Raw genomic sequence first — 13471 nt, forward strand, 5'->3', positions numbered from 1 at the left:
ACAATAGAAGCAGCTTAAAGCGCTAAAAAAAGCCCGAAAAGACTTAAAATAATAAGTGTTGCCAAACACCCACTTACTATCTCCTATTTTTCCTATATTAGTGTTGGAAATTTTTGTAGAGTAAAACTTGTACCTTACATAGAATATAGTTTTCATATATATATATATATATATATATATATATATATATATATATATATTAAATCAGTACTTACAAAATAAAATAACACATCACCCAAAAAAATTACAAAAAAACATAAATTACATATCTTGTATTTTAATTACTTAGCTAAATACTTCATACGAAGGTCGTAAAATATGATCTAGGATCCATAAAATTCTCATCTAAATTTTATTAAAGGGTTATATTTGGTATTTTATTTTAAATTTTTATAAGTGAATTGTAAGTAAAAATAATTTGATCAGAGTATAAATTTTCTAAATCACCTTATGGATTGCGTTGACGAGCGTGCTGTATGTTTACTGAATGGCAGCGAGCAAGGAAAGATAACTCTGTATATAACACACAACAGCACATTGTGGTTCGATTTCGAACGTGGTGTAAACCACCTGAAGTCTGGGTTAAAATAAACGTAGGTGCAGCTTTTGTGCAGGGGACAGACCAGGTATGAGTTGGATGTGTTATTAGGGATGAAGAAGGTAACTTTCTTTTAGCCAAAAGTATTGTCGTGCGAGCGAGATTTCAGCCGAGAGAAGCAGAAGTTATGAGCCTCAAAAGCTTTAACTTGGACGAAAGAATGGAGGAGTGGAAAGTGTCTGTTTGAATGTGATGCCAGCTCCTAGCTAGTCCATGCAGTAAATGGCGGTCGGGAAAACACCTACTTTCATGCAACGATCGAAAATTGTAGGGATATGCTTAAACACTTTGATGAAGGGTTATTTACTTTTATCTTTAGGTCTACGAATACGTAACTTATGAATTAGCATGAGTTGCATATTCTATGTCAGGCTCTATACTGCTCCAGATTTCATCATTTTTATGATTGATTCTGAGAAGTATTAATGCAAGTGCGTTTATAAAAAAACAAACAAACTTCTCCAAAACAATATTTCACAAATCTATATGGTATTTCGTCTATGACCAATATATATGTAACCATACCCACCAAACCCCAACCTAATTTGGTACGTAAAAGCAATGTGAGATTGGGTGATGTTTGAATTTAATTTTCAAACATGCATTTAATCAAGTAACTATATTTGTCAAAATCCAAACTGTATGCATGTAAAACAAATTACAAATAATTAGAATAATATGATTGTTAGATGAAAAAATAAAATTTAAATTTTAAAATAATAGAAGAAACCTATTATGTCACAATAAATAAAAGGGGCGGAACAACAAACCAACAATTCTCCACAAGACAAACAAAAATTTGAAATACTCCTTAATCTTTAATTATCTAAGGGCCTTCTCCTTTTTGATATCTTTGTGCATCCTCGGGAACTTGAGATACCTTTCAAAGCGCTTGTCCGCAGCTTGCTCCTAAGTATTATAAAATATCAAAAATTGAGTTTATTATATGTATTGTAAATAATCATATCAAAAAAGAGTGGGAAATGTCAAATAAAAAAGATAGAACAAGATGTATAAAAGCGCTAAGTCCAACAAGTCTAACCTGGCTAGGAGAGTTCTTGCAGTTATCACAAAAAATAATGCATGAACTCTTTGCATCAGTGTTGGTACAAGATGGATGGAACCTACAAGGAACATTAAAAGCACAATCAACGCAACACGAAAACTTCTATGAAAATTGAAATCACAAGGAATGCACGTTTAAGGAGATAATTCTTAGTGAGTTAATCAACTTTTAGTATAAAAAAGCCTTACCACACTTCTTATGAAAATATAGAATCTATTCAACATTCAACAACAGTAAATAAAAGAGTTGCATGTATGCACCTCAAGATTTCTTTTTCTGAAATGCTGGAAATGAAAATAAAGCACATACATTGATACATAAAAGAGCAATTTTTTTATTATAATGGATACCGTACCTTGATTTGCATATCTGACAATAGACATACAGATCCGGATTGTAAGGATTCCCGCAAATGCACAGCCTGCAATTAAGATTTAAGAATAGTCAAATTAGACACTTTAAAAGGAGTAATTTTGTAACTAAACACAAACAACAAGTAACTATAGGAGTCACATATCACTTACCAATCAGCATCTTTGACATCAATCAATTTTTTCTTATAAATATCATACTCAAATCGACTGTAGTAATCGGAATCAGAACGCCGACCTTCAAGCTCCATATATTCATGGAAAGTGTGCACGGTACACTTTCCTAGGATACAATCTAGACTTTGAGGATCAAAATGGTTAGATAGAAACAATTCTTTTTTCCCGTGACAGTCTTTCTTCCAAAGGTCACCGTGACAGTCTTTCTTCCAAAGATCAGTGTCTTGGGGTCTGTAGTACCATCTTACTGTCACCTTTTTAGCCTTGGATTCTACAATCTGAGCAACATATGGTGGATCATCTGGATTAGGGGCCATCATAAGCACACAATCTCCATCTACAGAACATCAAAAGTATAGACAATGTGAGAAATAAACAATACCATATTCAACAACTCATACAAAAAAGAAAGTGTGATTGTCATCCCCTAAACATCTATGTGTGGTAACTCACTAAGGGGTCATGTGTTTTTTTTGTAATGCTTTTTGATGAACTTATATTAATGTAGTCCAGTAAGATTGTTTTAAAGAAAATCTAAAGTTTAAAAAGTGTATAGTTCATATCATGTTTAATCAAAATATTGTAAATTGTAATGATTTATTCATGTACCATACGGTGAGACGAGGGAGGTGGAAAGAACAAAGATGAAATAGGAGAACATATCTGTCTAAATAGCAAAAAGATATGTTGAGAAGAAAATTTGTAAATAGACATTCGCTGACAGACAAGCATACAAGTGAGCATCAAGGGTTGAGCCTCAAAGTCAATATGCTTGAGGGAACACTTCATGAGAAATAAGGACCTTGAGAATGAGTGTTATTGAAGGATGGTGGGCGTTATATAGAGTTTTATTCTATTTTAGTTCTCTTTACTACCTCCTAATGACTTTCTATAAAAAGATCATAATAAAATATAACATAATTATTAAGTTTTTTAAGAGATATAACATATTTATTAGGCTTTTTAGAGAGATATTGTGTATTTTTGAGGGAGAAATGTAGATAGCTTCCACTAAGAGATTGAGCAGGGATTCAAAGGGTTTGTTTGGAAATTGTAGAGATATTTTTAAGTTATAATTTCTAAACTCTAAGTTGTAGAGATATTTATTATTTGTGTGATTTCATTGTTTTAGAGATGGGATGATGATAATCCAATTATCTAGGTAAGACCATATTTGGTGACTAGTACTAGAACAGACACAATATAAAAGCTAGTAAACTTACATTAGACAAAGTTAACGAAAAATTGAGTTTAACCACAATCAATCCCTCAAATGACCATCAATTATATGATTGTTATATGGTAGAGCTTATGAAATAAATAGATGATAATACCAATGAGGGAGAAACAAAATTGATGGAAAATAAACAATGAACGACATCCATTAAGTAAATGTTACTCCCTCTGTCACATTCAATTCTATACATACTTTAGTACTCCTGTAAAGTTTATTTTTTATAATTTCTTTTTAAGATTTACTTCTTCCGGATAAAAAATTAAATATTAAATTTTTATTAGTTATAGAGCTATACGTTATAGTCTTGTAGAAGCATTAAAGTACGTGCCGCGTCCAACAATGTATACAACTCAGAGGGACGGTGAGAGTATTAAACAAATGATGCCTCCCAGGCATCGTTTATTTAATACTCCATCGCCTCCGGAGTTGTATACATTTATTATATCATAACATGAGCAACACAAATAATAAAATCATAATTAAAACTACATAAATATATAGAGTTATTACCATTATAATGAGGACTATTATGTTTGCATAGCTTCGATTGTGCAAGGGAGTTGATGGAATCATGTGACGAGATTCTTTTCCTACCCTTGGGATCCCTCACACCTTGTACATCTTTTCTTGTGCGGCTCATAGCTGTAAAATATCAAAAGTAAATTTTAGCCAGATCTGTTGCAATTAGAAATCAAAAACGAAAACTCTGTATAAATTCGAAAACCAAAATTGGAATCAATTGCAAGAAACATACGAGTACTTACTAATTATTAGTTCAAACTAATTACCCGATTATACATGAACACACACCACTTTACGAGAAAACAGAATTTTGGGAGAAAGATGATATATTTGGGGGGTGGGGGATGTATAATCCAATATTTTTAGTAGTGACTTTACCTTAAATACGCCGGAGTGAGACTACTGGATCGTGAGAGAAAGATGAAATATTAGGGACGGGGTAGATTTTTCAATTGTTGAAAAGACTAAAAATGTATAGTCTTGTACTCATGAGGCGATAATATCTATGGGGCGATAAGATCTATGAGGCGATAAGATATAGGAATATTTGTCGGTGTGCATCTACAGGAGATAAAGGTTCCCGATGGTCATGAAAATGTCTGCGTGCGTCTACACGAGATGTAGATGCATCTGTGTTTGTGGGAGCAATATGAAGTGTCCAAGAATCTGTAAAAGAAAATTTTATTCATCTTTTCATTCACTTTTAACTCATGTGGTTAGTTTGAATTGACAAAAGTACACAAATTGAGCAAAATTTAATTAAATAGAATTATAAATGTAGAATATTTATTTAGTTATAATATTACAAAGGCATGAACTCTCAAAATGCACATATACAAAATGCACTTTTTCTTTAATTTATAACTACATGCAAACTCCAATCTCTTTGTTACACTATATGGCTCTGTTTGGAAGTCAGAGATTTTGGGCAAAATTAGAGGTTTGAGGTGTTTTAGAGGTTTGACAACTAGAACCGCTAATATTAGTGCTTGGTAGTTATAAGCGGATTGTAATAAAGGTTTTTTTTACAAAAATCGGTCCTATGCGGTCAACATCCCGCCTAGGCTGCCCAAATCCCGCCTAGGAGGTCCAGGCGGTCAAAAACAAAAAAAAACATTTTTAATAAATTAAATCTAAAATTATGATTATATTATAAGAAATTATTAGTCACTTGTCCTTAACTTAATATCCTATAAGTGACTAATTTTATTTAATATTTATTACATTATTTCGATTGGTATATATTTATTTAATCAATGATTTGTATTATATATATCAAGTATTTATTTAATATATGATATTATATTGTTTACTAGTTTGACTCCACTAGTAGTGAAAAGTAGATAAAATTATTAAATTACATATAATTATAATAATTTAAAAATAATATATGTCCGATTAATGCTCCGATTAATCTTTCCGATTAATCCCCGATTTACCGATTAATCGCTAGAAGGTACCCCGACCGCCCTGGAACGCCTAGCGATTTCTAGAACCCTGAATACAATAATGAGTTACACTATACTGGATGCTTTGAATGGTGATAGAGATGATTGGCTGGTAAGAGTAAGAGTTTGTCGGATGCACAAATTTATTTTATTCTAAAAATTTTAATTTTAAATCATTAATATAATTTTTATAGGCCGCCGCAACGCGCGGCTTCTCAACTAGTTACCTCTAAATATGAGTTAAAAGAGTAATAATATTATTTATAGAGTTTTATTATTAAATGTTACCACAATAAAGTAAGATTATGACTTCTAATATTTATGATAATATATTTAGATTTTATCAAATTTATGTGCTATTTATTTTTATTATAAAGTTATTTTCTTTGTTTTAATTAAATATAAATAGTAGATAAACTTGTTAAAATTTAAATATATTATTATAAATATTAGAATTCATAACCTTTTACTTGGTTATGTTACATTCAAGAATAATATTTAGAACTTTGTAAAAAAATATTTTTACTCCCGAAGGACATATACTTGTTTGATATCTTTCATGACTATAATGATATAAATGATATCCTGTTATTCGTTAAGACCCATAAATAGAGTGATATATGACGTTGACTTCAGCGATCATTTTAATATTCCAGTACAAACTGAAGTACATTAATTTTGATGATACAAATGAAGGACATTTCATTTCTTTTTAATAAACAACCAGAAGTTTACTCTTATAATTTGCTAATATGGAGACGACAGAAATTCAAATCAAATATGTATATAATTGTCAATGTTTGATTGGTGCACATTATATCATATCACTATTCCCATTTCCAAGTAAATCCTATTATTTTGTTTGTAATGAAGAATTAGCTTTGCCCATTAGAAAATCTAAATCATAATTAATCATTATGTTGTACATCAAGTTATGTTGGGAATTAGTTTTTGAGTTTACACGAATTCTAAATATATAATTAGTCACTGCAGGTGAATATGAAATCTCATTAGGATTGTTCTTCTTTCTGGAAAATTATTTTCTTTTTTATAGTTTGGTGATAATTTATGAATCTAGCGCCATAATGAACATATTCTTTATTGTATTTAATTTTTAGCAAAAACGTTTCAGAATTTACATACTTATACCTCTTTTGGACATTTAAAATTTTGGATTCTCGTTTAATGTCCCTAGCACGTTCTTTTCGCATTGCTCTTTCATTTCCTTATAAAAAAAATTGCATTTCGCTAGAGGTTTTAGTCCTTACCTATGTGATATTGTTATGTGTGCGCATCATTGTTTTTATATGCAAAACTGGAGATTTCTAGACACTTCTTTAGGGCCCGATTCACTCGACTCTCTTCTTATGTGACATCAGTTTGTGTATGTGTTAGTACCGTATTTATATCAAAAATCTCAAGAGCTCCAGAAGCTTCTTTCCCCATAAAATTCTAGATATTTTTGTGAGGCCGATTCACTCAACTCTTCTCATGTGATGACATCATTCTTTATATGTGCTAGTACTGTATTTAATATTTATATCAAAAATCTCAAAAGCTCTAGACACTTCCTTTTCCCTAGAATTCTAGACACTTCTTTAGCGACCGATTCACTCGACTCTTCTTATATGACATCATTTTGTGTATGTGCTAGTATTATATATATCAAAAATCGCATGAGCTCTAGACAACCCCAAACACTTCCTCCCAATTCACTAGATTCTTCTTATGCCCTTGTATTTAATCATATGTATGCGTGTTATGGTGCTCTTTACCATGCAATTTCGCCGAAGCGGATTGTATCTTACAAATTCCAAAAGAGATGGACAGGGTAGGTAGATTTCATGCATGGGTAAATATCATTGTATATCATCCTTTGTTCCAGATCAAGAGTCCGGTAACACTATTATAAGTACCGTAACAAATCTTCAAAAAGAAATGAAGAGATTCAGACAAGAAATCACATTACATCAGTTACTTGAGAAATTTCAGATGGAATATCCTAATATTCCTGAGTAACTAATTTGATGTGTCGTATTGGATTTAACCTCTTAATTATTCTTTTTTGATTGGCAAAAATACTTCATAGTAATGTTTATGGGGTCTTGATCTGGAACAAGGGGTGATACAATGACTTGCATATGGCACTGAGGGTGATATATAGTAATATCACCTACAAATCACTGATCAGTGTGTCCTCAATTATGTTCGAAAAGAGATCTCTAGGCGGACACTAGTCACACTGCTGCAGTCAGTTCTTATAATGATTTTCTTTTAATCTTTGTGAAATTTATGACTTTGGGCATGTATTTGCATGTTAGTATATCGATAATATTGTGGTAGTTTTTTTTTCTTTTGATGTGTATCCATTACACATATTCTTTGATTACAGTATTAATGGTTATCAGAATATCAGAGTCGAATAACTTTTTTGAATAGTTTGGACATAGATGAATGATAAAAAAAATGATCTAGTTGCTACATATAAGGTTTGCCGACTGTTTTACATAAAACATTAATAATTTTGTAAGGAAGACATGTTGCACTGCACATGTTTATATGAATTTTTATAGGGTTAAATATCAACTATGTGATAAACTGTATCCAAAAAACTGAAGCACATCACTCATTGAAAATTTAACGGACTACGTCCAAAAAACTCAAATAAATCAACTTAATTTAATCATTCGTTCAATTCGAAAGCCGTTGATTGATGATTGGTTTGAGTTGAGTGACCTATTTGAATTTTTTGGACGTATACAGTCACCTACCAGATATTAACCGCATCCGAATCCGACAATTCCGGATACGGATATAGGCATATTTGTATTCGATAATATCCGAATCCGAAATGAATTATACTCCCTCCGTTTCAAAATAAATGTCCACTTTAAAAAAATCACACAGTTTAAAAAAAGTGGATCTTGACAAATTAGATGCATTAAATTACTATAATATCTGGAATGAGATTGATCTAGGAAATATAAACAAGAGATATGTGGAGTAGAATTGACTTTGGAAATATGATTTTGCATTGAAAGTTGAAGTGGACAACTAATTTGAAACAAATTTTTTTTTTTCAAGATGGACGTGAAAATTGAAACGGAGGGAGTATATGATATTTAACTCTATTTTAATATTCTATAACTTTATAGTGTGTTTATTATAATGTGTGTATTTATATATAAATTCATAAAATAATATATTTATATAAATTTTATATAATTGTAAGATATTATAGACATGTATCAAAATATTTTTTGAGTTAAATATTTTAAAGATAACAAATTTATATCGAAATATAAGTAAAAATTAATTTTTGAATAGATATAAATCATCTTTATTAACTTTAATTTTTAACATCATTTTTTGATCTTTGCTTTTTTTTATAATTTTCAAAATTTTTTAATATAAAAATAAAAATCTATTTAAAATCAGATTCAGATCGGATGTTAATGAAATGGGGGCTTATGTTGATGGTAGGTACTACTGGGTAGAGATGAAACAACCCGGAACTGAAGAATTTAATAAGTTGAAGGGGAATGAGTTGAAGATAATGTCATATGATTTTGATACGCAGTTGTTTGGGGAATTTAATGTGCCAAATCATGTTCCCCGTCTATTTGGAGTTATTGCCCCGTTTAAGCTCATGAGTTTTGAAGGTTCACTCGCTCTTTGTACTTTGGACCCAGATTGCTACAATCTAGTGCCTCCCAAGTATCCTTTTCCTATATGGTTGAGGAGGCAACGAAAAGGTGTAGGCTCTTGGTTCTACTTGCTACAGCTGTGCTCAAACAATATGGGCATCCTTTGAATATTACAAAGACTGGAACTCTTATAGTAGAGTCATTCCAATCGCAGCGTCCTGATGAAACGCACATAGTCTCTATTAATTTTAAGAGCGGGATTTCTAAATATCATGGATATGGTAAGCACGGGGGTCCAGATGTTTCCCGTGAAGTCCTTGCTCCATCTACTGTAGACACCTCGTTTCCACAGAGTCTAATCATGTACGAGGGAGGCAAATTACTGTTGAAATATGCAAAGTGAGGAATTGTCAGTCTACTGCTGGTAAGTGATACAAATCTACATCTACTAATTAATGATTATATTCTTCAGTCCATAACGATTATATTTACTATTTTGCATATGGCGTGGTTGATAATGGCAATATAAAAGAAATATTACAATAAATCTGTGAGAAGTCCATATTTTTGTATCATGTTCAACATTCTTTGCTATCGTTTTTTCCAAGTTATCTTATCGTTTATAATTTCTCACTCACTCTTTTTCTGTTTGACCTTTGAATTCAAATCACTGTATGAATTGTGGTTATGGAGTTGTTTGTGAAAAACAAGAGAGAGTTGTCTATTTGTTTGACTGATTATATTCTGGAAATCTGTCAATAGTGTTGAACGTCTAATTCAATATTTTCTAATAGACTTCATATTAATATTAGCTTGTAGTATAACAGAATCATCCTCGTAATCCTTTGGCAGCTTAACTTGCTAATGTTGCTTTAAATTTCTTGATCCGTTCTATTTGTTTTTTGTATAACTCGCACTTCATAGCATATAAAGAACTCTTGGATTACAGATGTTGTAATTTCTTATCAATTCTTTAGACCTTTACGTGTGTTTAGACCTTTATCAGCACTGTCTACCTAGAAAAGCCCACATATCAGAATGTTGTATGCAATGCTGAACCTCGCTCTATAGTTCTTTTCTCTATCTCCCCTGCACCACTCATCATGCCGAGATGTCGTAAGACTTTGACTAAAATTTTATAAGTACCTAAATCAGGCTCTACTCTGTGTTTCTCCATGTCATTTGCAAACTCTTAAGCTTCAGTGGAACCCAGCAACACTCAGCCATAATGAGCACATTGTAATTATAAGTATATATTTATCTGTATATTTTTACAGTTTGAAGAGGTAATGAATCAGCCCGACCCCAGCACAGATCTCCGGAAATCATGTACTAAGGCCAAGCATGAGGTCAGTCGTGGTTGCCCTTATGACACTCATATCCAGAAATAGGGACTGGGATGCCAGTTGATCAGAGAAAAACCGAGATCTTGTTACCTGATGTCTTGAGTGTAGCTTATGACTGGAGTCGTCGTGTTTCCATTGCTGTTTAAATGTATTTCTATTAGCTTACAAGAAGTATGCATATCTGCCGCTGGGAATGCTGCTTTCGGTATATACAACAATACTAAACTGTCATAAACAGAGGCCTTTCCCTGTGATTTGTGACAGTTCCAGACTTGTAGTACTAAGTGACAGTCATTGATCAGTAGACGACGTTCTTTTATCTTTTGGCATTAACAGTTACGTTAGAATTAATAAGAAACGTCAAACGTTTATAATATAGCACGCCAGAAATACATTACAGAACTCAATGAGTTACGGTGGATGCAAAACAGGAGTTGCATTTCTTGTTGAACTGAAAAATTACAAAACATATGAGATACATTTGCTCATAAATTTATTTCTTAAGGCACATATATGGCCTCAGTGTTATTATATATATCGATTTTTCCTCCAACTACTTCTTCATGCACCGGAGGTAAGCTTAGTTTACGCTGCATAGAAAAATATATTAGTCAGTCATGTGTACTAATGAACTAATCAAAAAAATTATCAACAATCAGTGAAATAAACTTACGTATTACAGTCGAATTTACGATCAGCAGAATATATAAATGGAAGTCCGCATTTTGCAGGAAGAGCGTCTATTTTAGGAATACGAGCATCTGGAGCAGGAACACCAGCTCTGTTTCTATTAGAACGATCCTGCACGCAACGACACAACACAATCCTCTCTTCTCTAGTCTTGGCCGTATCACGGAATGCTTTTAAAGAGTTGCAACACTCAGCAGATGGATCCTGCTGTTCGCCCCTGTGAAATGGATCACAAAGTTGCTTTGTACGTTCTTGTAATGTTGTTCCGCAGGTAAAAGCCTCCCCTTGCTCCACCATCAGAAAGCCGCCAAAAATGTGGCAAAAACCATCGTCAAGTACACAATCTTCGCCATTATTTTCTCAGGTATCTGTAGACTTCTTGGAATGTGCTATGTAGACAAATTGTGCAGAACAGATTATGCAGCAAGACGCATTTATAGGCAAGTCGGAGAAGCACTAGAACAAAATTAACAAATTTAACTAACAGTTAGGACACCTGGTCTGGTAAGTTCACGTAAATGCCTAGAAACAATTTGATGCTTGCATCTCTATTAATATGTCTAATTGTGTGGTTACATGTTAGGCTTCATCTGAAAAACTACAATTTTAATCTGGTATGTAAATTAGTTGGCTAATTATCCTCTGCTTGGCCTGTTTTATTTAATTTGTAACTGCAACTCCCTCATCTCCCTGTTACACTATGTAAGATCACAGCACTCACAACACGTTAGAATTTTGCAGGACATGATGTTCTAACCCCCGAAAAAAAACACTTATACTTCTTTTGCCAAACACTACCTAAACAATAGAAACAGTTTAAAGCGCAAAAAAGGAGCCCGAAAGGACTTAAAGTAATAAGTGTTGCCAAACACCCACTTACTATCTCCTATTTATCCTATATTAGTGTTGAAATTTTTTTTTGAGTATAACTTGTACCTTCCATAGAAAATAGTTTTCATATATATATATATATAGGCTCATGATCAAATAGAAACCAATTTTAAAATAAAAACTAGAAACCAATACAAGTTAGTGATATTCTCAGTACAATTTAGTGATATTCTCTTTAGGATTAGTGATCTGTGTTGAACGAAATTAGTGAAAACTTAATCTCCAGATATGTTCCAGCTTAGAATCTCCAGATCTGTTCACGTTTTCGATTCAGATGATGGTGATAGTGGTGGAGATGGTGGAGGTGAAGGTGGAGATGAAGGAAAGATGATTGTAGCGGAGGTTGTGGGCGGCTTGAAGTAGGGGGTTGGAGCGTTGCCGGAAATAGTGGCGGCTTCGCGTTTGAAGTTGAGTCGAGGTGGAGAAAGAAGTATGAACGGGGCTGAAGGAGGTTAAAACAACGATAAAGATGGGGCTAGTGAAGATGGAGGTGGAGGTTGTGTTGTTAGAGAAATAATGAGAGGTGGAGGTGGAGATGGAGTGGTGGTTATGGAGGGGGGCGGGCGGCATAGAGGTGGTAGTGGGTATGAAGGGAGGCGACGACGGAGGTGGGTGGCGGTGGAGATGGGGTTGGTGAGATGAAGGTGGGGTTGGTGAAGATGAAGATGAGAATGGGTTGTTTAAGAATTTAGTGATATTTGCTTTAGGATTTAGTGATATTTCAGCTTGGTTTTTAGTTTCTAGAATAAGGAGGTTTCTATTGGAGTAATGCTCTCTCTATATATATATATAGAGCATTACTCCAATAGAAACCTCCTTATTCTAGAAACTAAAAACCAAGCTGAAATATCACTAAATCCTAAAGCAAATATCACTAAATTCTTAAACAACCTCATCTCCATCTCTATCTTCACCAACCCCACCTTCATCCTCACCAAACCTACTTCCACATCCGCCACTGCCACCACCTCCGTCGTCGCCTCCTCCATAACCACCACCACCTCATTGCCGCCCGCCACCTCCATCTCCACCTCTATTATTTCTCTAACAACACAATCTCCACCTCCATCTTCACCATCTCATCTTATATGCTACTTCAACCTCCTTTAGCCCCGTTCATACTTCTTTCTCCACCTCGGCTCAACTTCAAAACGTGGCGGAGCCGCCACTATTTTGGCAATGCTCTAACCCCCTACTTCAAGCCGCCCAGACCTCCGCTACAATCATCCATCCTCCATCTCCACCTTCACCTCCACCATCTCCACCACCGTCACCATCATCTGAATCGAAAACGTGAACAGATCTGAAGATTCAGAGCAGTTTCTGGAACAAATCTAGAAATCTGGGCAGTTTCTGCAAGTTTTCACTAATTCTTGCAACACATATCACTAAATCCCAAAGAGAAATATCACTAAATTGTACTGGGAATCATCACTAATTGTATTAGTTTCTAGTTTTATTCTAAGAGTGGTTTCTAT

The 13471-nt window shown here is 33.5% G+C and overlaps 1 protein-coding gene and 2 long non-coding RNA genes across 3 annotated transcripts; 1 reads left to right on the top strand and 2 right to left on the bottom strand.

The window, feature by feature from the left end:
- Nucleotides 1-1420: 1420 nt before the first annotated feature.
- On the bottom strand, nucleotides 1421-2529 carry LOC135147989 (chromatin remodeling protein SHL-like). The gene is made up of 4 exons (XM_064082076.1): nucleotides 2189-2529; nucleotides 2020-2085; nucleotides 1641-1722; nucleotides 1421-1507 (listed from the first exon to the last, which is right to left on the bottom strand). The coding sequence occupies exons 1-4, from the start codon at nucleotides 2527-2529 to the stop codon at nucleotides 1421-1423; spliced, it is 576 nt and encodes a 191-aa protein (XP_063938146.1).
- A 6663-nt stretch (nucleotides 2530-9192) lies between these two features.
- LOC135147620 (uncharacterized) lies at nucleotides 9193-10731 on the top strand. The gene is made up of 2 exons (XR_010285279.1): nucleotides 9193-9490; nucleotides 10344-10731. It is a non-coding gene; the product is annotated as an uncharacterized LOC135147620 (long non-coding RNA).
- A 28-nt stretch (nucleotides 10732-10759) lies between these two features.
- LOC135147619 (uncharacterized) lies at nucleotides 10760-11503 on the bottom strand. The gene is made up of 2 exons (XR_010285278.1): nucleotides 11086-11503; nucleotides 10760-11002 (listed from the first exon to the last, which is right to left on the bottom strand). It is a non-coding gene; the product is annotated as an uncharacterized LOC135147619 (long non-coding RNA).
- Nucleotides 11504-13471: the final 1968 nt, after the last annotated feature.

The sequence above is a fragment of the Daucus carota genome, chromosome 7, assembly GCF_001625215.2.
Source record: "Daucus carota subsp. sativus chromosome 7, DH1 v3.0, whole genome shotgun sequence".
Taxonomy (NCBI): domain Eukaryota; kingdom Viridiplantae; phylum Streptophyta; class Magnoliopsida; order Apiales; family Apiaceae; genus Daucus; species Daucus carota.